Raw genomic sequence first — 25,917 nt, forward strand, 5'->3', positions numbered from 1 at the left:
TAGATTTATTCCAGAATAATTTTTTTGTTTCCACTAGGAAAAGTGTTTATTGCATTTTTGAGGTAAGTCACACCTCTTTTGATAAATATGTAAATTTTTTCTCTCTTTTTTTCTTTCTAGCTCTTAAATGTGAACCTACTAATGTCCGTTACCTGTGGGAGAGATCAAGCCTTTATGAACAGATGGGTGATCACAAAATGGCCATGGATGGCTATAGGCGTATTTTAAATCTTTTGTCTCCATCTGATGGAGAACGTTTTATGCAGCTGGCTAGAGATATGGCAAAGTAAGTTTGAAGTGAAGTATATGTACATACATGCCTTTACTTGTCATTTTGCAAATCAAAGCTATTTGAAATAGAATGTACTTTGCATTGAGGTCTAAAACAAAGTCTTCTGTGTTTTGCTTTTTTATTTTTTTATTTAGTGCTTTTTGGTTTCCAAGTAAACGGTATGATTGTTCAGAAAGTTTTCTACATAAGATGCACTTCCAGTGCTCAAAAGCTTAAAAATGAGTTATGTTTCTCAAGGAGATTAGAGTGCCAGGTTTTTGTAACTTAGTTGATGTTGTATATATTTGTAATATTTTTAAATGATTTTTTGTTAAAGGTATGTCAGTGAAGTCGTTGTAACCTGGAATAGTCTATTATCTTGAGTCATTACTAAAATAGTATGTTAAGTGATATGCTACTGTCACAGGTTTTCTTTGGAATAGCCTTTACTTCTCTGTTGTACAGCAGAACAAAGCAGGAAGTGTCTGGCTAAGTGATGTTTTCTGCTGTTCTTTCTGTTTGAAGAGCATAATGCAGCATTTCATCCTGGGTTAATTGTTGATTTGGCATATTGGGATTAACCCGTGAATTCTTTGACCTGCATTCTGATGCTTTTTAGCTATGAACTTAGGAGCAGTAGATACATTTTTACAAGTTCAGTGAGGGAAGCAACTCTAAGTTGATGGCAGAAGGTATGCTTTGAGCACTGATGACCTTCCTAGTTTCTCTGAGATAATTTGCAGCTACTACTGTGATTAGTCTAATAGACCTGAAGAATTATTAAGTGCTTGTGAAGATCAATTTGTTTTTCACTTTTATTATATGTGAAGAGAGGCAATGGCCAGTTGATTGATTAGGCTTCGCTTTGATCATTTGCCTTCCAGAAATATTTATTGAGTATATCTTCTGCAAACATTGTATAAGGAACCAGGATGACCAGTAAACAATTATTAGAAGTTCTCTGCCCTCATGGAGCTTATGAGGGGAGATAGATAGAAAGCAAGTAACAGCCAGATATTTAACATATCATATTGATAAGTGATGAAGACAAATTAAACAGGGAAACATGATAGAAACAAGGTACAGAGTGTGTTATTTTAAAACCAGGGTTACTGAAGGCCTCACAGGCCTTAGGGCAGAGGTACAGGTATGTTCAGGGAACAAGCTGGAAGCTGATGCATTAAGGTGAACATGGCAGCGAGCTTCCAGAGCACAGCAGCAGCTTGGGGGTAGGGTAAGGACTTTGGCTTTTACTCTAAACGAGTTTGGAAGCCAAGCCACGGAAGGGTTTGAGTAGAAAAGTTATATAATGTGACTTAAATTTTAAGCACATCAATTTTGGTTGCTCTTTTGAGCAAAAATTGAATAGTGGTAAGGTCAGAAACAGGAAGACTAGTTAGAAAATTACTGAAATGATAGTTGGGAGGGAAGATCATAGCTTGATCAGGGAAGAAATAGCAGGGGGTAGTAAGGAGTAATCAAATTCTCAGTGTAACTTAAAAGTGTGTAAAGATGGATGCATTGATGAGAGGTGTGCATGTGGTCATGTATGTGCACATGTGTGTGCAGGCTCCTGTATGCCTGTCATGTATGCAGGAGGGAGGGAAGAGAAGGCGGTGAGAGAGAGCTCTAAGCAAGGACTGACCCGCAAGCTACTCCAGCATTTAGAGGGCAGGAGAGGAGAGCAGACAGCCAGAGAGAAAAGGAAAGGTCCAGTGCAGGAAAGACATGAAGAGCGTGGTGTTCCGACTGATGGAGGAGGGCACTTGACTGAGGCTGCTGGAGTACATGTGGAGCACTGCCGGCAGGTCCCAAAACCAAGAGTCGGCCCTGAGGGTTAGTGGCCTGGAGGGCTTTTTTGGCAGAATGGTAAGGTTAGCTCTGGTGGGGCCTAGGTCGGGTGCTTATAGCTTCTTAGTCCCTAATGCAAAGAATTGAAAATAAGAGTCTACACAGTAGCAAGGAAACTTTATTCAAAAGCGAGATTGTAATAATAGTAATAATAACAATAAATAATAATAATACAGATCAGAAAGAAACTTCAGGCCATGAGTGAGAAAGTATTCAGGTGCCCCAGTTATTCCCTTTGGGATTCAAGAGAAGGAGGAGTTTGGCAGCTCTCTATTTTGACTGGTTGTTTAGGTCGTGTATACACTTCTTGCTGTTCATGTTCCTTCCCATAATGCACGGGATTTTAATCATATGCACACCCAGTTATGCATAAGGCTAAGGTGGTAAATAGGGACTCTCCCTAAAAATGTCCATAAGGACACTTGCCTTCCTGCATGCACATGCACAGTTGAATACAGGTGGCAAAGGTGTGGCCCAGGGAGGGCCTGTGCCGAAACAGCAGCTTATAATGTAGGTAAAGTGGCAGTGGGTACTGCTGCCGTATCTACTGTAGAAACCTTTTCCTCCCCTGAGATCAACCCTTCCTCTTTCTCTTGATAGCACCTTGTATCAGCCTATCACTGACATGTTTGAAAGGTTATAAATATAATGTGTTATATGTTTTGGAATTCAGAGCAATACACTTTTTTTAAAAAATAGTTGAACTTAATTAAAAGAATAAAAAGGTGAATCTGTTACTTTAAATTTGTAAAACTTCCCAAGCAAAAGTAAAATTACACAAAGCTAGAGTATCATTGATTACATGTCATTTACAATGGAGTACTTTTAGTAATCAAAAGCAAAAATGAAGGAAGAGCTCAGGCTGGATCAGCCATTCTATTGTTCTTACCTGGATACTGGGGAAATTGAAGTTATCTAAGTTTGATTGTCATCCTGGGGGGAGAAATGGATCCCAACGAGCTGTTGGCTGTTTTTATGTTGGGGATCATTTGGAAGGAGCTTTTGAAAGTGTGATACTTGAAATTATGATATTGTTAATACATTATGAAACTGTGTAATTTTCTCTGTATCATCTCTGATTGTGATTTTATATTTCATAAGTAGGACTTTTTCATTATTAAAAATATATCTAAAATTTAAGCAGATTCTTGGTAGGGGATATAGCTCAACGCTAGTATGCTTGCCTAGCATGTACAAGACCCTGGGCTTGATCTCAGGATTAAACTAAACAAAACCAACAACAAAGTCCAAGGTTTTAGGTCCAGGCAGCTTATTTAACAAGAGTATACGTTGTGCACAATTAAATTCCCTTGGAAGTTAATGTGAGTTTTTCCATTTCAAATCTGGGCTTTTTAGTGTTTTTACTTTTCTAACAAAGACATCATGAAGAAGATAATATCTTTGTAATGGAACTGGCCTACTGATCATTTCTCTCATGTCATTTGTCCTGCACTTCTCAGCGCATGATTTCCATTATCTTCTGCTTTGGGTGGACCTGTTGATGCTGTGAGTGAGCACTGTTGTACATTTTTAGTAAAACCAACACAAAACAATGACAAATTAACACTGATAGTCCTGACATCAGCAGGAGCTTCCCATGCGCTGTTGCTTTTGACCATGGGTATGACCTATGCCATGGAGAGACAGGAAGGTTTGCTTTGAAATCCCCATTAACTACTCTTAGTTTTCTACAGAACAGAAGGTTCACTTCCAATATAGGACCATCTGCCTTAAGTGCCTTGGACCCTTATGACCCCTTCCACCCTACCCATGGTGCTGAGGGATGAACTCAGGGTTTTCTGCATCTTAGCAAACAGAGTGCCATTGACCTCTGCTCTCAAAGCTCTGGTACTTCTTACATGTCATATAGTATGTGTTTTACCTCACAGCAGTTGTTCTTAAAAAATGGACTGACTGTGACTCAGGTGTGTGCTCTTGTTTTCAGATGTGCATGCAAATGTGTGCCTGTGCATGTGGGGATCAGCCCTGGGTGTGCGCACCTGTACATGTGGAGGTCATGTAAGCCCTGGGTTACATAGGCTGGCTGCCAGTGAGCCCCAGGGATTTGCTTGCATCTGTCTCTCAGCACCTAGCATCATGCCTAGATTTATACTTGGGTTCTGGGTCTCAAACTGGAAGCTTATGCTGACATAGCAAATACTGTTGTGGTGAACCTCTTTGCCCTTTGGCTTTGTTTTTGCCACCTTTGAGTTGTTTGTGATATTGGGCTTTGAACCCAGGGTCTCCCACATGCTGGGCTAGGCTTCTACCACTAATGCACAGCTCCAGCCTGTAGGCACTTATTCTACCTCGTAGTAATACTCTGAGAGTGAAGGTGCTACTGTAATGTTAAAGTGCTTCCTCCTAACATCTGAGAACATGAAATCACTTATTGTTAGACAGCCTAAGACACTTTATAATCAGAATTAACTAAGCATTCACTTGCCACTCACTTTTTTAGGAGTTACTATGAAGCCAATGATAGTACTTCAGCTATCAACATAATTGAAGAAGCCTTCTCAAAACACCAAGGCTTAGTATCCATGGAGGATGTTAACATAGCAGCTGAATTATATATTTCCAACAAGCAGTATGACAAAGCTTTGGAGGTAGGAATGCTTGTGTGTCGTTCCTTTACGTTTAAAACCTGTGCTTGTCTTCCAAGGATGCCTAGAAATTAGCAGGTTGCCATTTTAATTCTATACTAAAGTGTGCATTTAAACTGTGAAGATAATAGGTTTCTGGATTCTGTGTGAAATGTAAATATAAATGGTACTACCACTGTAGAGCCCAAGTGTGTCCACACCCAATGGCAGCAGGACTCACTCAAGCTGTTTCTGTTGGAGAAAGGAAGCTGGTTTGTGGTCAGACCCATAAATCTTTGCTTTTAGTCAACAGGATTTAAAGTTCCACAGTTAGAATTCTTTATTTCAAAAGGAGTATTCTTTTTTTTAATATCGTTTTATGTTGTAAGGACTATTTGAAATAAGTATTCACAAAAAGTTTTTTATATGTAACTTTTATTTGTTGTTTTTTTTTTTTTTCATTTTTTTTTTTTAGGTAATTACAGATTTTTCTGGAATTATCCTGGAAAAGGAAACTTTGGAAGAAGGCACCTCAGAAGAGAATAAAGGTTGTAGCATACTTCCTGTAGGACACACACATAACCTTCTCTTGTTAGGTGTGGGGTCTTGAGTTGGTAAGGTTCTTAGAGCATGTCTGCAGCAGGAGTCTAGTCTTCTTATATCAGTGTTTTTTGTGTGGTTTTTTTTTTTTTTTTTAACTGAGACAGGGTTTCTCTGTGTAGCCTTAACTGTCCTGGACTCGCTTTGTAAACCAGGCTGGCCTCAAACTCACAGTGATCTTCTTACCTTCTCCTTCCTGATTGTTGGGATTATAGGTGTGCACCACCATGTCTGGCTTCTTATATCAGCTTATAAGTAATCTTTCTTCTTTTCTTTTTTGTGATGCTAGGGTTCAAATCCAGAACATTGTGCATGAAGGACAAGCATTATACATTGAAATATATTGCTAGCCCTTGGTTTATAAGCAATCTTAAAAAAATTGTTTTTTAATTTATTATATGCCCATTTGACCACACCATTTCTCTTTGGTCCATGTTCCTTTTCACTTACTTTTGTTTGTTTTATTCTGTTTCGTTTGTCTCTGTTTGAGACAGGATCTCACTCTGTAGCATAACCTGAACTTAACTCGTAACCCACGCTGGCCTCAAACTCATGGCAATTCTTCTGCCTCAGCCTTTAAATGCTGGGATTACAGGTGTACAACACCATGCTCAGCTTCTTATTTATTCTTAGAAGAAAGAGAGTGAGTAGGTCAGAACCTTAGGCCTTCCTAAAAGGGCTTTATATGATCTGCTATTAAAAATTCTACCTAAAACTTAGTAGTTACATAAAAGTAGGAGCTGTTGTGATTATCCTACCCTAATTGAAAGCTCAGAGTGATAATCACAGATCTGAGTAGAAAGTTGTACCCGAAATATGCCTCGGCCGGGCCTTTTCCAGCTCTTGCCTGATCTTTGCACCATGCTCATTAACCTATTCTATGAAAATGTTAACATGTATGACTTCCTCTGAGTTGTAACAAAATTTGTCATTTTTGTGGTCATCGTATGTGTCCTTAGTCCTGTGAGAGTTCCTGTGTAGTATTTCTCATCCTTATTTTCAGAGGATTTTGATGGGAGTTACAGGAAGTGATTTGATGGCTGAGTATGTCTGCTTCAGAAAGCCTCCTTCCTGACCTGCTATGGTGCTTAATAATTTCATCATGTTGCAATCCTTTGAGTTCTCCAAAACAGAAACTGTTAAAATAGATCCATCTCACTGTGAAGGAGTAATTCACTTACCTAAATCAATTTGTGCTAATTCATGAAAGCAAGACCCGGGACTGCAGGATAAGGGTCAGGTAAATATTGGAGTGAAAGGCTGTTGGAAATGGTAGCCTAGTTCAGTAGGAGTTCCTTTAGAAGACCTGCTGGTTGAATGGGAATATGTATGTGACTGACTTTTCTGTCCTTGAGAAAGTAGGATAGGGTCGATAAGTTTAAATGGTATGTATAAACTTTCCTCTTTACCCCTTCGAAGCAGTGATGAGGCAGTTTCTGTGGTAGCTGCTGCTCTGGTTAGTAGAGGAGGGCGTTGGTCAGGTGTGGGCCCTGCGGCTGTGGAGTGAGGTGAGTGAGGCGGTGAGAAGTGACGGTGCTGGGAAGCATGGGGTTTGGGCAGCTAAAGGCTTCTTTGCGAGGTTCGTTACCGTCACATGGCCTCGGTTAGAACTGAGACCTAAGTAAGTTATTTTACAGCCATACTTCATTTCTTGCCTTCCTCCTTTCCCTCTTTCCTTCCTTTCCTTTTTTGAGACAAGTTCTTGCTATTAGCACTTACTAGTCTCAAACTGAAAATTCTGCTTCTGGCTTCCAAGTACCAGGATGTGTCACCATGCCTGTTTAGCCATTATATTTGGTTTAGACTTTTTTTTTTTTCCTAGAAATTTTTGGTTAGGTTCATTAGTGCTTACCTGTAACCACAGCGCTCTGAAGGCTGAGGCAGAAAAACTGTAAATTCAGGCCAGCTACAGTAAAACCTTGCCTGAAAACATTACAGTTGTTTCAAAAGTATTGAAGTCCTGTGTCTTGAAAATACTAAATAGAGGGCTCTGTTCAAATTTTAATTGTCAATGTAAGCAGTCATTTTATCATTTAATATATTTTACTGTTTCATTTATTCTGTTTTTTCTCACATTTTCACTGATTTAGCGTATCTAGAATCATAGAACATCAAAAAAAGTAATCTGGGACATGTTTAAGTAGTGACATTTTTAATAGTGCAGATGGTCCTCCAAGTAATGATTTTCCAGTTTCTTAATAGTGCAAAAACAGTACACATCCAGTAGAAGGCATATGTTCAATTTTGATGTTTTCGTAGATCAGTACTAACCTCACATATTGAGAACCAGCAACTGGCTACAGTGCTCAGCTCCTAGTCATGAGGGGGAGCAAGAGATACTCTCCAGTGGACCGTATTACCAAATCTGTAGGTTAAGTACATTAAATGTCTCTTTAATTCATGATATTTTCAATTTAGGTTGGGTTTATTGGAACATAACTATCTTAAATAGAAAAGATATGTGTATAAAATAATATTTCATTGTGGGGCTTGGAGAAATGGCTTCTCCACTTTACTCCGTAGAGCAGAGTGCTTGCTGTACAAATATGGGGATGTGAGTTTTCCTTAGAATTTTATGTTAATAGCTGGGAGTTGTGGCAGCATGTACTTGTAATTCCAGCACTTAGGAGGCAGGAGCACATGGGTCTTGGGGCCTGACAGCCAACCTGTCTGAATTGGCAAGCCAGCCAGTGAGAGACCCTATCTCAGAGAAAAAGGTGCATGGCTCTTGAGAAGACACTTGAAGTCTTCCTCTAGCACACAATAATGAAGAATCCTTAGGATTGAGCAAGTAACTCCAAAGGAGATACGTACTAGACTAGATTAAAACACCCCGACTGAGCAAAGATTATTTTCGCATGCATCTTATGTATTTGTTTGTTTTGGCTTTTTAAGACAGGGTTTCTCTGTGTAGCCTTGCTATGCTGGAACTCACCCTTGGACCAGGCTGGCCTCTAACTCACAGAGATCCATTTGCCTCTGCCTCCCGAGTGCTGGGATCACAGGTGTGTGCCAGCACACCTGAATCTTTCACATGCGGTTTAAAAGAGAACATTTGTTGGTAGATTAAGTGCTAAGTGTTGTTGATGTTAATATTTCTCACTTTTTATGAATGTGAAAGACCATTACAAAGGGAGTATAGGAGAGTAAGGCCTAGAGTTTAGTATGTACCAGGGATGACCTTGAAGTTCTGATTCCCGTGTTTCACCTCTGAGTGCTGGCATTACAGGGTTTTATTTGGTGCTGGGAAGCACACCCAGCGCTCTATGCATGCTAAGTGAGCACCGCCAAGGCTGAGTTACATCCTCAGCCTTCAGTTGAGTGTTTGTGGTTTTTCTTTTAAATATAGTCTCTTGTAGCCCAGACTGGCCTTAAACATTCAAGGCATTTGAGTATGATCTTGAATTCCTAACCCTTCTTGCCCCTACCTCCCAAGTGCTGAGATTACAGGCATGTGATACCATACCAAGTTTTGTTTTACTTTGTTTTTCAAAGATAAGCTCTTAAGTAGCCCAGACTAGCCTAGAATTAGAAATCCTCCTGTTTCTGCCTCTACCTCTGAAGTGCTGGGATTAAATGGATATGCTCCATATCTGGCAAGATAAGCCTTTTTTGAAAGATACTAGATTGAGTATCTTTATGTTAGATTGAGTATTACATAGTAATGTATTGCCATATGTCTTAGGGACTGACTGTATGCTCTCTCTCTCAGGCACATGAACATAACACCTTCCTTACCACTGACAAGTTGTCAGCCTGATTAAACGCTTTGCTCAGGCTGAGCTGGGACAGTTTGTGTTTTAAACGACATGTAGAGTTGGAGTTCCCTGTGGCTTCCTAAGTGCTTTGCTTACCTTTTAGATACACTTGATCCAAATTCTGCCTTATCTAGTATTGAGATTGTGGTTGGGTAGAACCATGGTTTACAAGTCTGGAATCTCTGGATTTAAGATTAGCATCTTGTAATCAACAGAAAGTTGACTTTTACTTCTCAGTTTGATCTAGAAACCAAGGTTGTTAATTTATGCATCTATACTAAGTATATCCTTAGTAAGTATATTTCATTAAATAGTTATTTGGGCTGCTATATCAAAATATATTAGACTTGGTGGTCTATAAATAAGGTTTTAGAGACTTGGAAGTCTTAAGATCAAGGCAGCAGGGATTTGATGTGGTACCATTTTGCTGAGAGGACACAGAACTCCCTTAGGCCTCTTTGAAAGGACACGAATCCTCTTTATCGGGGCAGAGCTCTTTTGACTTTATCATCTTAGACTATCAATGGCAAATTCTGTAAAACAAATGATATCACTTAATTTTTAAGTAGTTTAAGTTAGATTCTACTACTAAAGGCACATCACTAATATCCTATACAGTTTTATGAAATGGAAACAAACTGATTTGTAATTTAATGTGCAAAATATGAATTAGTTGTAGATTAGAATTCCTTTAGTTTCTGAGAAATTTAAAAGTCATTTTGCTATAATGAGGTTTTAGAAAGCAGAAAAGTATTTAACCCCATTTATAAGCTTCTTTATAGTAAATTCTGAAATGAAGCTTTGGAATTTAAAAAGGTTTTGTATATTCTAGTCAGTTTTAACTTTAAAATCCTGTGTAATCTGCTAAAAGATATGGACTTTGTATATAAGTTGATCTTAGGAAAAGAGCAGGATAAGTACAAACAGGAGACAGATGTAAGAAGCTGCTGATAGGGTTGAGCAGAGCCCTGACTGTTGGGAATAGGATCTTGTGTGCAGGCTGGAGTTGCCTTGGTTTGCCTTACATCCTGAGCTCACACCTAGGAATACCTTGTCTGCTGGTTCCCCAGCTGCTGAGACCGTGACCTGCTCTATACCTGACAGTGTGCCAATAGACATCACGGTGAAGCTGATGGTCTGCCTGGTGCATCTCAACATCCTTGAGCCACTCAATGTAAGTAGCCCTGGGAGCCCTGCGCAGAGTGCTAAGCCCTTCCCCGTAAGTCCACACTCTCCCTCAGCTGACTAAAAACTATAAGCTGATCGTAGATTTTCACATTTCTTAATAACGGGAGGACACATAAGCTTCAAATTATTTTCATCAGAATGGCTCATAAAAACAGTGTTTTGGAATTGGGCTTGGAATAATTTTCTTTAAAATGAGAACAGTCCTAAGATCAGAAGTTATAATTCATCTGTAGGCAGTCTATAATTCCTATAGCTACTCACTTTTCTGAACTTGGAACAAGTATTTCATTGAATAAAATAGATGGCATCTGCTTTGTTGACTTTAGGATAAGGAATTAAGTAAAACAAATTACTCTCTCAGATCTTTTCTTCTAAGAGATTATATACATTCATAACATATGTAAGTTATTTGTTGGTGAAGTGTTCTGAAGAAATAAAGGATTATACAGAATGTAAAGATGGGAGAAAGTTCTGAGTTTTTAGTATAGGAGTCACCTGAGGAGGTGTTGTTTGGGTAAAAACTGACGGAATAGCTTTTGAAAACATGAGCAAACACGTGGAGCCAAAGGCACAGTCTTGTTGGCCTTTTAGATAGGCCCACAGAGTGATGAATGAATGCACGAGTCCAGAAATGATGGAAGTCTGAATATTTTTAATAGAAATACAGAAACATGATCATTTAATTTAAGTTGCCGTTGCTAATCCTTGCTGCTTCTTGGCTTATGTCATGTAGCTGATAAACAGATGTTGTGGTTTGTAATGAATGTTTGACCTCTGGTTTTTTTGGAGTTTAGCCACTCTTGACAACACTGGTGGAACAGAATCCTGAAGATATGGGTGACCTCTATCTTGATGTTGCTGAAGCTTTTCTGGATGTTGGCGAATACAATTCTGCCCTACCCCTGCTCAGTGCACTGGTTTGCTCTGAGAGGTACAACCTTGCAGTGGTTTGGCTTCGGCATGCAGGTAATATTTTGTTGTGGAAGAGAAACAGTTTTAGTTATACCACCAGGCAAGAGTTTATGTTCTCAGCACAGTGGCCTTCATAACTAGAATATTGGTACAAATATTTCTGGTTTCAGCGTAGTTGTAAGATTAGTATGTAAGGTGTCTTGCTAGACTAAGTGCTTGCCCTTACATGTCAATGTCCTTGAGCCCTTGCACTTAAGGAATGTTAGGATCTGCTCCTGACAGAAGTGACATTAAGATGCTTTAGATCAAAGCCACAGTATTGTAGAGGACAGTACATGTACCTAGTGATGTTGCTGCAGACAACTAGGGTGATAATGTAGAAAAATTGACATGCCCATTAAATACACAAATTTCATAGGTCATACCACAGTATATTAGAGAACTGTATTATCAGATAGGGCAAAATTATTATTTTTTTTTTGAAGGTACTGAGTTAGCTTTATCTTATTTTCAAAATATTATAATTGAAACAATACTACTTGCTGGATATAATGCAGAATATAATATGTAAAACTAGACTGAGCAGAATTTAAAATATTTTCATGTGAAAACTTACCTCTTACACAGTTTGCTATGTTGTTAGGTTTTTTCTTTTTTTTTTTTTTTTATTAATTACAGTTTATTCACTTTGTATCCCCCTTGTACCTCCTTCTCTTCTCCCCTTCCAATCCTACCCTCCCTCTTCCCCACCCATGTCCTTCTCTCAGTACACTGAAAAGGGAGGTTCTTCTCCCCTTCCCTCTGATCCTAGTCTATCAGGTCTCATCAGGAGTGTCTGCATTGTCTTCTTCTGTGGCCTGGTAAGGCTGCTCCCCCCTTGGAGGGAGGTGATCAAAGAGCAGGCCAATCAGTTCATGTCAGAGGCAGTCCCTGTCCCCATTACTATGGAGGCCACTTGGATACTGAACTGCCATAGGCTACCTCTGTGCAGGGGTTCCAGGCCATCTCCTGGATGTGGTCCTTGGCTGGAGTGTCAGTTTCAGAAAAGACCCCTGTGCCCAGACCTTTAGGATCTGTCACTGTCCTTGTGGAGCTCCTGTCCTCTCCAGGTCTTACTATCTCCCACTTCTTTCATTAGATTCCCTGTACTCTGCCCAAAGCTTGGCTATGAGTCTCAACATCTGCCTCAATACCCTGCAGGATAGAGCCTTTCAGAGGCCTTCTGTGGTAGGCTCCTGTCCTGTTCCCTGTTTTCTCCCTCCTCCGATGTCCATCTTCTTTGCCTTTCTGAATGGGGATTGAGCATCTTAGCCAGAGCCCTCCTTCCTAATTAGCTTGCTTAGGTGTACATATTTTAGTATGTTTATCCTATATTATATGTCTAATATCCACTTGTGAGTGAGTATATACCCTGTGTGTCTTTCTGCTTCTGGGATACCTCACTCAGGATAATCTTTTCCAAGCAAGTCAAAGACTTGTATGAAAAATATTTTAAGTCTCTGAAGAAAGAATTAAAAGAAGATATCAGAAGATGGAAAGATCTCCCATGCTCATGGCTTGGCAGGATTAACGTAGTAAAAATGGCCATTTTACCAAAAGCAATCTACAGATTCAATGCAATTCCCATCAAATTACCAACACAATTCTTTACAGACCTGGAAAGAAAAATTCTCAACTTCATATGGAATAACAAACCCAGAATTGCTAAAACAATCCTCTACAATAAAATATCTTCTGGAGGTATCTCCATCCCTGATCTCAAGCTGTACTATAGAGCAACAGTAATAAAAACTGCATGGTACTGGCATAGAAACAGAATGGTGGATCAGTGGAACCGAACAGAAGACCCAGAAATAAACCCACACACTTAATGGACACCTGATTTTTGACAAAGATGCCAAAACCATACAATGGAAAAAAAGATAGCATCTTCAACAAATGGTGCTGGTCTAACTGGATGTCTACATGTAGAAAAATGCAACTAGATCCATACTTATCACCCTGCATAAAACTAAAGTCCAAGAGGATCAATGACCTCAACATAACACCAGACACATTAAATCGGTTAGAAGAAAAAATGGGGAAGAGCCTTGAACTCATTGGCACAGGAGGCAACTTCCTGAACAGAACACCAACAGCACAGGCTCTAAGAGCAATAATCAGCAAAATTATTTTTTAAAGAATTTTTATGAATGTATATTTAATGTTATTTTGCTTTTCAGTGCTGTTTGAGCCATACATGCTCAAAATTAATCTTTTATTGTAATTTTATTAAGTCCATAGTAGTCTGAAAATAAGTCCTTTGGAGGACAGGAGGTAGCTTAAGAAAGCAACAAACATCTTAGATACATAAAAACAAAAGATAGTCTAGTAGGACGTCATAAGTAAAAGATATGCATTAAGCCTGGACCTGTTGGTGCACAACAGGGAGCAAAGGTAAAGCAGATCTCTGTGAGTTCAGGGCCAGCCAGGGCTACATTGTGAGACCCTGTTTCAAACAGACAAAACAAGAAATCCAAAGAAAAACAAAAAGGCATTAACAGAATTGCCTTTGGTTAAAATACTAGTATTCCAGAAAGTTGTAAAAATTATTTGAAAGAAGGAAGTCCTCTCTAGCTAGAGGAGAACTGATGGACATGTTTGGGCAGTAGCTCCCAGCACAGGTAAGATCTAGGGGAACATTCCATTAAAATTAAAAGAGCATCTTTTTGTTTAGAAAACTAAACATGAATATAAATATAATATCGTCACGAAAAGTTACCCTTGTGGAATTTGTAAAGAGGAGCAGAGGTGGAGTTTGCATTGCAGGCAGATGGAGCTGCTTCTCTGTGATGATTAGTGGGCACTTACAAATTCTTTTTCATTATGATTCAGATTCAGCTCATTACTTGTTGCTATTTTGAATCCATATGGCTTGAAATTATTGAATTGTATTAGTCAACTGAATTATAGTGGAAATGAAAACTTCAGAGTCATCAAAAAAATCAAGACAGACTATTAGAGGAATTTAATAGCTGTAGCAAAACAAGAAGTAACTAAATGTGAAAATAAATAAGAAATGCCATTACGATAATCCATTCCTATTAGCATTCTAATTTGTTTTCAAGATTTAGCCTAATGTAGTGGTCAGGAGACATTTGTGGAAACAATTTGAGGCAAAATACTTAGGAGGTCATTGTAGTGAAAAAGGACACGTGGAAAGACCTAGCTTGGTATTGGGACTGCGAGAGTAGAGTGAAGAAACCAAGACGTGTTTCTGACTTCAAATTATAAAACTCAGTGGTTGATGAGGAACTGAGGAATTGTACTTCTGGACTCATTTTAAGGAATGTAGTGGGATAATTGGGGGGTGGGGGGATATAGTTGGTATTGATGAGTTACAAAACTGGAGAGCCATAACAATGTGAGTGAAATGGCTCTGTGGGAGCACTGAGAGGTCGCATCTGCAGAGGCTCATGACTCCACTTGAGAGGAGGAAGCTAGCTTGCTGTGGCCATTAGAAGAAGCCAGTACCCTAGCTTTTATAACACAGTGCTTTTAAAATATACAGACACTTAATATTTTCAATAACCACTGTGCCATAATAAACATGTCTGTGGATTAAGTTGGGTCTCCCAGTCATAAACTGGATACATTAAGCTGTTTCCTCTGGTATGACCAGAGTGCACATTTGGAAACAAGACCTGTTAGTACAGTAAGTAATTATTTTGATTAAAAATGTTCAGAAATGCTTAAGGCATACTACTAACTGAATAAAGACACACCAGAGTGAATGTGGACACTCATAGCTTTGTAGCAGGCTAATTCTGATGGGGTGGGCTGGGAGTCCAACTCGCCTCATGAGGCTCTGTGTGTGGTCTCCAGCACGACTAGGGGAAGAGATTGGAGACTGATCAATAATCAAGAGTGGATTGCTTGCTTTAAAGTTCTAACAATATATGTTCATTCCTTTATTGTTATACTTTTCTTACATTGCTCTTTACTTCTTTAAACAGAAAAATACTGCTAGGTGAAGCAGTATGAATTTGTAACCCTAGTCTAGGGAGGCACGTGCACAAGGGTTGCAGATTAGTGAGACTCAGTCTCCAAAGTCAAATGAATTACTGATTACCTTTGAAAAGGAATAGTTTTGACCAGTTGACCGGTAACCGTCTTGTAACTTTTTAGAGTGTTTGAAGGCCCTGGGCTACATGGAGCGCGCTGCTGAAAGCTACAGTAAAGTGGTCGATCTGGCCCCGCTCCACCTGGATGCAAGAATTTCGCTTTCCACCCTTCAGCAGCAGCTAGGCCGCCCTGAGAAAGCTCTGGAGGCCCTGGAGCCAATGTATGACCCCGACACCTTAGCCCAGGATGCGAATGCTGCGCAGCAGGTAGATCACATCACGTGGGCGTTGCTCTGGGGACAGTGCATTTTAGAACTTTTCCTCAGCTCATAGAGCCTCAGAGCATTTGCCTCATTTATACAGCTATAGCAAAGTTTCTGTTTAGTGTGTTACATTTAATGGAATTTTTTGTCTTGACATGTTTGTTGTATGTACTAGTTAGTGTGAGTGTGTGCATGTTTGGAGGTCAGAGGCAGACACTGGGTATCCTTCCTAGATTTCTTGCCATATACATTTATTTATTGAGACAGTCTCTCACTGAACTTGAAGCTCATCGGTAAGGCTGGGCAGTGAGCTTCAGGAACCCTCCTGTCTCTGTGACCCACTACTGGGACAGCACACTTGCCTTGGTTTTTATCTGGGTTCTGGGATCCTGAATTCAGGACTTGATGCTTGCATGGCAGGCCTCCAAATTGAGTGGTTTTGAAAAGTGGGTTAGTCTTAAGCTTTACTCACTTTTTATTAGATACAAATTTTAGTTTGTAAGCTGTTAATTTTAATTACTATAAAAATGCTAACTTCTTAAATGCAGATGTAGAGTCTGGTTTCTAAAACCTTATCACTCGTTGTCGTGACCTTGTTTAGGAACTGAAGTTACTGCTCCATCGTTCTACCCTGTTATCTTCACAAGGCAAGATGTATGGCTATCTGGACACCTTACTAACCATGCTGGCCATGCTTTTAAAGGTGGGTATTGACCGCATCTGAGCTTTGCTTAGTTTTACAATGTTTCAGTTTTGGCTTAAACAGAATATTGCTTTGTAATTGCTCCTTTGTATTAAATTCAAACATTTTAAAGTGAAAGGCAGATAAATACAGAAAACTTAGAAATTAGTGATATATGACTGGAAACTCTTTTATTACACTGGAGATGGACTCCAGAGCCATGCACATGCTAGACAAGTACTTTACTGTTGGACTGTATCCCAGCCACAGGATTGGACAGTCCTCATGGGGACATCAGCCTGATTATAGAAAAAGTAAAATAAAATCTTAAGTCTTCTTGTTTTGAAATATTAGAATATCACCAGTTATTAGGCCTATAGACAGTAGTATGAATTAAAAATGGTTGATTTCACAAAAATTTTGAGCAGGTCTGACATCTTGATCTGTTTTGCAGGGAAGTAGCATGCGTTCACTCTCCCTCTCTTGCTCTGCACATCGTAGTCCCTATGAACTTATGGCACTCCCCTCATAAAGTGTCTAATGACTAAAACTTCTTTGAGAAGAACAAAATCGATCAATTCATTCTACTTTTAGGCATTTAGAATATGGTTTGTGGTACTCATGGGTCATCAGTTTTACTGTATAAATTGTTGACTAAGAAGCTTCTTATTTTTTAATTCAGGTTGCGATGAATAGAGCTCAAGTGTGTTTGATATCCAGTTCCAAATCTGGAGAAAGGCATCTCTACCTCATTAAAGTGTCAAGAGATAAAATTTCAGACAACAATGAGCAAGAAACATCAAATTATGATGCAAAAGGTAATTGCTTCATTTGCCTTGTGTAAAACTTGGCTGAATTGAAAAAGGATTGAATACCTGAAGATAATCAAAATTAAAATGAAAATTATAATCTAAATCTGTCGGGTATAACCAAATCATTTAATGTTAAAAGGCGTAACTGTAAATACTTTTAAAAAGGAAAATACCCATTGGATTGTTCTCTGAAACACATAAAGTAAAACAATTTTGACCTTTTAAGAAGAACATTCATTTGTGAAGAGTAGATGGCAGTACAGATTATATGCCTAGTTACTTCAATTACATAGATTTTTGTTCTGTTAAAAAATATATTTTTGACAAATATAGCAGTCATACAAACTCTGAAAATAAAGTTGCTATGACCCAGTCTAAATCAGAGGACTTTCAAAGGCATCTAACTTGGGCTAAAAAAGCATTGGGAATGTTTGAGTGGGGTTGTTACTCAGAGAAAGAACCTTGGAAATGAGACTGGAGATGTGAGTCTGGCAAAATGTAATCCAACAGCATTTATAGAACTGTTATGATAGGCACTGGAACCCGAGGAGGACTACTCAGGAGCACTCAGCTGCCTGTGATCTAGCTGTGGGTGCTCTGCAGCCCTGCTCTCTCTTCATGGATTCGGGGTTTATTCCAGCACTTCTCTTCTATGGCATGGAGCTTGGACCATGTTTCCCTAAATTACTTTTCTCCACATAAAGCCTGCCTTTTTCCTTCCTTATTTTAGGTCTGTTGGCTTTTCTTAGGTTATTGGTTAGGTTAGGTAAGGTTATTGATTTCACCTTAGTGGAGGTAGAATCAGATTAGATGCATGAGCTAAGCTTTATGTTACTTGCAACTTTGTAAGGCTGGGATCAAACCCCAGGGCCTTCACACGCTAAGCAGGTGTTCCACTGCAGGTTCTTCCCTATTCCACTTGCAACTCTGTACTCTGATGCTTTCACATACAATTTTATGTTGCTCTCTTTATGGCTATATTTAAAGAATGTATAATAATCCCTTGGATAGCAATTATATAACTTAATAAGTCTTTTCTTTATATTTTGGTGTATGAATAGTAGATTGAGCATGTTCATAGTATAGCTCTATCCAGGTTTTGGTTGTTTAAGATAGATTACCAGAAGAATAATTGGTGGCTCAGACAATACAAATCTTTTTGCCTTTCCTTCTCTCCTTATCCTCCCCTCTCCCTCCCTCCATTTTTTTTTTATTTCAGTGTACATATTAGGCAAGCACTCTGCTACTGAGCTGCAGTCACCAGCCCATCCTTTGTCCCCTCCCCTGTTCTTCCCTCCTCTTCCCTCTTCCTGTCCACCTTTCCTCCTTCCTTTCTTCCTCCCTCCTCCTTTCTTCCTCTACATCGCTTCGACTTATCTTGAACTTGCTGTGCAGTCTAGACTAGCCTTAAACTCTTGGCACCTCCCACTTCATTATCCTGAGTACAGAGATCAGCAGGTGTGTACTGCCATGTTTTTTTTTTTTAATAATTTTTATTTTTTGAAGAGCTTGCTATTTTTAATGTAATTTTTAAAAGGAGGCTTCTTATGGAGAAATGAAAAGGATGTTGAAGGAAAGGTGAAATTTAAAGCAGAGAAAAGGAAATTGAGATTAGCAAAAGACCAAGAAACCCCATTATCTGTAAAGTGTGGAATTGAAGTCACATTCCAAACATCAGAAGGATGTGATCATCCATGGAGAGGACACTTGCTCCACCCTAAAGCATGTGTCTAGGCTAAGGCCGACAGAGAAGTGGGATCCATTTGATTCTATAGTGCCAAGTCAGTGAGAGCTAACTGAAATGCTAGGCTGTTGAAGTCAGAGTGGAAGGACGCAGGATTAAAGGCATCTCCACAAGCAGCTGCTGTTAGCAACAAGAACGGAGGACAAAGGCTATCTGCAGACCGTGTCCTGACTGGTTTTCATTTTCTCATTTTAGCAATATTTGCCGTGCTCACAAGCGTCTTGGCAAAAGATGACTGGTGGAACCTTCTCTTGAAGGCCATATACACCTTGAGTGATTTATCCCGATTCCAAGAAGCTGAATTGCTTGTAGATTCTTCCCTGGAATATTATTCATTTTATGACGACAGACAAAAACGCAAAGAGCTAGAATACTTCGGTCTGTCTGCTGCAATTCTGGACAAAAATTTCAGAAAGGCATATGACTATATCAGGTGACTTTCCAATCATAAATCGTATTTCAGAAATATTCACGTGTGTGTCCGTCCGTCCGAGTGCATGTATGTGTACCACTGTGCAGGAGCCCATGGAGATGAGAAGAGGGCATCAGGTCCCCGGAACTGGAGCCGATTGTGCTCTTAACTGCAGAGCCTCATCGCTCCAGCCTTCTAAGTCATATTTTAACTATGTTCTTTGTCAGCACCTGTGACTTAGGTACTCAGGCTCTCACCGTCAAGACTTAGTAAGTTTTGGGCTTAGAGCTCCTGTGGCTTAGTGGCTCAGTGCACTGTGATTCTTAGGTGCCCTTTCATGGAGTGAGCTCTAGGGCTGGATTTCTCAGGTTCAGGTCTCCACCCTGACACTTCTGGGACATCAGGTTAGTTACTTAACCTCTCTTTCCACAGTATCCCATTTGTAAAAGGACACCATACTTTAATCATTAGGGTTAAATGAGTTTATCCTACGTAAAGCCGTTTACCTCTGCCTGGCACACTGTATTAGTCATTCATTGCTCATGGTTCTGTAGTTGTCATAAGCTGGAAGACAGGTAAAATAGCCATTTGATCTTGTTTTTAGTGTAAGCTGTTTTTTTCAAAATAAAAAACAAGATAGAGAAATGCTGACTTGGCAGCATTTTCTAGGAAGAAAGACCGTTCATCGTATAGGAAGGTTGCTTTTCCTTGTTGGGGAACAGCTGACAAGTCTCATCCCACAGATCAGGAAGGGTACTTTATCCCCTCACATCCTGCCTGCCATTTTAGGGTGATGGTGATGGAGAATGTCAATAAGCCCCAGCTGTGGAATATTTTCAATCAAGTTACCATGCACTCCCAAGACGTAAGACATCATCGCTTCTGTCTCCGCCTGATGCTGAAAAACCCAGATAATCATGCTCTGTGTGTTTTAAATGGACACAATGCATTTGTGTCTGGCAGTTTCAAGCATGCCCTTGGTAAGTGTGCTGGCACCTGGTGTCATGGTCATGGCCTGCCTTCTGCTCTGGAGCAGAGCTGTCTGGGTTTCAGTCTCCTTCCCATTGTGAAATAGTCTTTTTTTCTATTCTGTCTCTTTAACAGAGATATAAGGATATAAGATATAGACTATTTTGAACATGAAATGAGTTAATATGAAGAAGTATTTAAAACAAAGTCTGCTACATTTAGCTGGTTCTAAGTACTAGTAATGATGGTAGGAATAATTGTTTTGATTTGTTAGGTGGTTTTGGAGGTCGGTAGGTTTAAGGTCGGCGGTTATCCTGTTGAGGGTGCACGCACACACGGACACCGTCACCCTGCGCGCACATATTCTCCCTTCACTTTGAAAACAGATTTAAGGTCACACAATAAATTATGGCCATACTGCTAAATTATTTTAGACATTTCTATATAGAGTAATGCTTCTGTGTTCACGGAGTTACTCTCTATCATCAAGATACACTTAGAAGGGTACTTTTAACAGTGTTGTGCATGGCTGTGAAGTTCAGCTGATATGTGTGGTTGATACTGAAGATACTAGGGCCTTCCTATATTGAAACCGATGATGTTTGCCTTTAGAACGGACTTGAGCAATGAGGAGAGAAGGAACGCTGCTCTTACCACATCATCTGGCCTTGCTTGCTTTCCAGGGCAGTATGTACAAGCCTTCCGTGCCTCTCCCAGCGAGCCTCTCTACAACCTCTGCATAGGCCTGACCTTTATTCACATGGCATCTCAGAAGTACGTGCTGAAGAGACATGCTCTCACTGTGCAGGTGATTCATGCGACTCCCCCAGCTTCCTTGTGTTTATGGAACGTAGTGAACATCTGTCATGTCGTTGAAAACCCGATTTGAAAAGCAGTGCCTATTTGATTAACATGTTGAGAATACTCAGCACTGACTCCTGTGTCCCAGACTCATGGGGCCCAGCATCTTGTCATACTGAAGATTAAGGCTGATTTAGAGCAGTGTAGTGAGCGTATACAGTCAGATCGTAGCAGGTAAAGACGTGGGTAGACTCTTTAGGATTTTGAATTAGGTCCTTTTATACTCTCTGGGGCTCCAACTATCTTAGGTCCTAAGATTGATTTAATTAGTTTTGTGTGTGTGCCTACTTACATTTCTGTATAGGTGCATCTACACACAGTTTTGTGCATGTGGAGAGGCCAGAAATTGACTCGGATCTCTTTCAAAATTGTTCTGCTGCACCTTAATAAGGCAAGGCAGAGTCTCTCACCTGAATCCAGAGCTCAGATTCAGCTAGTATAGCTAGCCAGGTTGCGCCAAGGGTTTTGTCTTCACATCCTGAGCAGTGGGATTACAAGCAGACTGGCATGACCACCAGGCATTATATGTGTGCTGGTGCTCTGAACGCCATGCTTCACCTGCTGAGCCGTCTCCCTAGCCCCTGCATTCATTAACTGGGCTGGAGAGATGGCTCGGTGGCTCACCACCGTTCTCTCCTGGCCATCATCCAATTTTATTTTCTTGATTTTTATAGTTAATACAGGCTATGTATGCATATATGAAGCTATGGAGGACCTTTAATAAGAAAGAACTTGGCTGGGTTACCTTAGTATGATCTTTTCTAGTTATATACTTTTACCTGTAAATTCCAGGATTTCATTTTCCCTTACAGCTAAATAGTATTCTATAGTGTGTATCACATTTTCATTATCCAATTGTCAGTTGTAGGATGTTTAGGCTGTTTCTGTTACCTAGCTTTTGTAAAAAGAGCAGAAATGAAATTGGCTGAGCCAGTTTTCTGTGGAGTAGGTTGTCCTTTGAGTATACGCCAAGGAGTGGGTCATATAGTAGATTTATTTTTAGCTTGCAAATTCTCCATACTGATTTCCATAGTAGCTGCACCAGTTGGCACTACACCAATAGTGAATGAGGATTCTCCTTTTCCTGTATCCCAAATGTTTTTTCAGTTGTTCCATTCCACTTTGACTGGAGTAAGATGAAATCTCAACATTTTTTGATGTGTATTTCCATAATCTCTAGGGGTGATGAATATTTTTGAGATATTTCTTGTTTTTTTGTTTGTTTGTTTGTTTTGTTTTTCTTTTATGAGAATGCTCTGTTCAAACCCCTGACCCAATTTTCAAATAAGTGATGTTTTTTGAGTTCTTTGGCTATTCTGGGTATTAATCCTCTCTCGGCTGTGTAGCTAGCGAAGATTCTTTTCACCCAGTTGTTTCTTTAGCTGTGCAGAGCATTTTAGTTTTATGAAGATCCACTTGTCAATTTGTGTCCTTCATTCTTGTGCAACGAGTCCTGTTCAGGAAGTACTTTCTTTCACCGATATTATGTGGAGTACTGCCTCGATTTTCTTTGAGAAGTTTCAGTGCTTCAGGTTTAGGTCTTTGATCCATTTAAATTAATGCAAGGACAGTAGTTCCATGAATATGTCCAACTCTGCCAGAGAGAACAAATGAGCAAGAAATTTTCTCTTAGTTCTTATAATGATTCAGAACTATGCTCTTAAAAATAGTTGATTCCAATGTGAACATAAACTCAGCCAGCTGTGTGCTGAACAGGGCGGTAGGAACGTGCTCACAGTGTGAGTAGGCTGTGTAGTGAGCTCTCAGCAACCCTCCAGTCAGGAACCAGGTTAGACAATCTCGTCAGTGTGACTCCCTGCACTCAACATGTTTATGATTTCCCTTCGATATAGCCAGACCTACAATGTGCACGGCCTTCCTCTTCAGTGTGCTGCACTGAGGGTTTGGGTGGCACTCTCAGATGCGCTCACTCGGCACATTCTTTTCTTTTCCGTAGGGCTTTTCCTTCCTTAATCGCTACCTCAGCATACGTGGGCCTTGCCAGGAGTCCTTCTATAATCTGGGCCGTGGCCTTCATCAACTGGGATTGACTCACCTTGCGATCCACTATTACCAGAAGGCTCTGGCGCTCCCTCCACTGGTGGTAGAGGTACGACTCTGGAAAACTGCATGTCATTTCCTTTTTTCTGTAGAGAAGTCCCCTGTTTACACAGTGAAGTAAGTCACAGCTTGCAGAGTAAAGTTTCTGTTTGGGGCCTGCTGTTGTGACACATGTCAGTAATCTCACAGGAGACCAAGCAGGATCTCAAGCTGAAGGCTGTATCAGGCTACAGAAAGTTCTTGTCTCTTTTTTTTTTTTTTTTTCTTCTGTAGTGTCTCTATATAATTAGATTCAGCAACAGGAAAATCTTTGACATCCCGGCCTTGTCATCTGATTAACAAGCATTTGAACCTGTGCGCATGTGGACCTTCTTTTAGATATGCAAAGGGGACTCCTGAGCTTCCCAGAAAGGAGCTGGCAGCTTGAAGTCTGAATATTGTTCATTTCCAAATTCAACACTGACCTCATCAAAACAGAAACAGCAGCAAACTCTCTGTGTATAGGAGGATGTTCATGTGATTGCAAGCGTATATGTACTGTGGCACATGGTATAGCTCCGAGGACAACTTCGTGCTGGTCCTGGCTTTTCACTGTGTTTGAGACAGGGTTTCTTGACCTCTGCTGCATCCAGCAGGCTAGTTGGCAGTGTCCTCTGGCAGGCCTCTGCGCAGCCCTCTCGCTGTAGGGTCACTGGTCTTACAGACTTTTTACATGTCCTAATAATCTGAACACACGTCCTGAGGCTTGCCCAGCAAGCGCGTGCCCAGGCAGCCCTCCTTGTCTCTCATGTGGACACAGGCCGGTGTTCATATGCTGTCCGAGGCTGAGCTGTCACCTTAATCCCCAAAGCCAGCTATGAGCAGCAGCATCTATCTTCAGCCCCATCAGTGCAAGTGTCTAGTGTCACTCCAAGGGAACTTCCCAAGCTTTCAGCATCCTCCTAAGGAACATTGACAAGCTCTCAGTGGAGGTCACAACTGTTTTTCAGTGCTGTACAGTGACTCAGAACTTAAGTCTATTCTGCTCTGGCTGGAAACCTGTTGGTTAGAAATTTGATGAAACTCTGATTAAAATAGTTACCTGAATCAGAATAGGTCAGGTATAATGTTTTCAGGATTGTATGAATGTAAATCACTTTGGAGAATAATAGAAGTTTGTCATAATATTGCCATGGTTGATAGCTGGAAATAATACATTCATTTGTTTTTCCTCCTAGGGTATAGAAGTTGACCAGTTAGACTTACGAAGAGATATTGCCTACAACATGTCTCTCATTTATCAGAGCAGCGGCAACACTGCGATGGCTCAGAAGCTGCTGTACACCTATTGTGTCATATAACAGTGTAACTGAGGAAGGCGCTGCTAGCTGCCATTACAGCCCAGCTTTGAAGCAGGAGGTGTAGCTCAGCCAGACCGCCTGCCTGCTTCATCTGCACAGGCCACAGGTTCAAGCCACAAGCCTTTGGAACACCTAAATACTGCTTTTGTCTCTGGACTGTATGCAGAGTTACCATTCCTATGAGAATGTACATGTTATTTTTCTTTAGCATTCTACAGTAAAATTATCCCTAACACTGAAATGGACACTATTAGCTGCTGAGTCAGCTGCAGCTGGACATGCTATTCTCCAGTAATAATGTCTGCTGGTCTCCTCTGTACCAGGTGTTTGACAGGTGCAGGTAACTCTGAAGACAGGGAGATGCGGTTTGTCCTGAAGGCATTACAGAGTACACTGCTGAGACAGTCACCACTGAATACAGTTACTTATGTAATCTATTTTCTTGTGCTATAGGTTGAATGTGGGGCCTTGTGCCGTGCGAAGTGCTCTACCACTGAGCTACATCCTTAGCCTACACAGTTCCTAATGTAAAGTATGAACATGTATTTCTTTGAAAGGAATATTTTCTGCCTTTATATATAACACCCTTTCTCAGAGCTATTACTGTCATATAAGGAAGTGTCCAAATACACAGCAAATGAGGTTGGACTCTTACAGTAATGTAATTACTTACAGTCAGCACCTAACAGAATTAAGATGGTTTTATTGTGGGAAGACAGTTGATTCATTTCATTTTCATCTGTCAGTATGTTAATTTCAGGGTGTAAGCCCTGGAACCAGGCTTAATTCAAAGCACAATGCTTCAAGGCCAAACAGTTGATACATTTGGCTTCCCAGCTTAGAAAAGGGACACACATGTTCAGTAACACTCCTGTTTTCCAGTTCAGGTAATAATGACCAGAGTACACAGACTGGGGAGGTCAGATATACAGAATAAAGTATTGATAATGCTTAAAGATATTTTACTTCATTACATCTTCTTGAAACTCAGATAAAAAACATTTGCTAGATGTGTTGTTTCTTTAATAAGAGTTTTGTTTGTTTCCTTGAGACAGGGTTTCTCTGTGTAATAGCCCTGGCTGTCATGGACTCTTGTAGTCCAGGCTGGCCTTGAACTTGCAGGGATCCGCCTTCCTCAGTCTCCCGAGTGCTGGGATTAAAGGCATGTGCTACCTTGCCTGTTTCAATAAGAGTTTTTTTCGTGGAAAATAAATGCTATAATGTTTGATTAATTCTAAGACCAATCCAGTTGTGAAAGGAAACAAATGTGAGACTGAGGATCTAATACAATGGAGACTTTTGAGGCATTCCTACCTCTCTTTGTACTCTATACACAACTTTCCAACTGAGAAGCAGAATTTGTAAGTAGTTAGTAAATGCATCTTGTATTCTGTATGTGCCTATATAAAAATAAATCCTATTTTTATAATTGAGATTTCATCTTTTAGAAAATTTCATTTCATGCCATTGAATAATAATGATAAAGCTAACTAATTGTGATTGAT

At 40.1% G+C, this 25,917-nt stretch overlaps 1 protein-coding gene across 1 annotated transcript in view; it reads left to right on the top strand.

Moving 5' to 3' along the window:
- Window positions 1-25,845, top strand: part of Gtf3c3 (general transcription factor IIIC subunit 3) — a 36,648-nt gene extending 10,803 nt beyond the window's left edge. Inside the window, exons 6-18 of the mRNA XM_055616653.1 lie at window positions 121-286; window positions 4,584-4,731; window positions 5,183-5,255; window positions 10,136-10,239; window positions 11,048-11,219; window positions 15,333-15,535; window positions 16,133-16,234; window positions 16,896-17,031; window positions 18,965-19,202; window positions 19,971-20,161; window positions 20,834-20,958; window positions 22,969-23,121; window positions 24,290-25,845. Of these exons, the coding sequence (XP_055472628.1) occupies window positions 121-286; window positions 4,584-4,731; window positions 5,183-5,255; window positions 10,136-10,239; window positions 11,048-11,219; window positions 15,333-15,535; window positions 16,133-16,234; window positions 16,896-17,031; window positions 18,965-19,202; window positions 19,971-20,161; window positions 20,834-20,958; window positions 22,969-23,121; window positions 24,290-24,412 (1,934 nt within the window). The 3' untranslated portion in view covers window positions 24,413-25,845. The remainder of the gene's footprint in view (window positions 1-120; window positions 287-4,583; window positions 4,732-5,182; window positions 5,256-10,135; window positions 10,240-11,047; window positions 11,220-15,332; window positions 15,536-16,132; window positions 16,235-16,895; window positions 17,032-18,964; window positions 19,203-19,970; window positions 20,162-20,833; window positions 20,959-22,968; window positions 23,122-24,289) is intronic.
- The last annotated feature ends 72 nt before the right edge of the window (window positions 25,846-25,917 follow it).

The sequence above is a fragment of the Psammomys obesus genome, unplaced genomic scaffold (genome assembly GCF_907164565.1).
Source record: "Psammomys obesus unplaced genomic scaffold, mPsaObe1.curated_primary_1811, whole genome shotgun sequence".
Taxonomy (NCBI): Eukaryota; Metazoa; Chordata; class Mammalia; order Rodentia; family Muridae; genus Psammomys; species Psammomys obesus.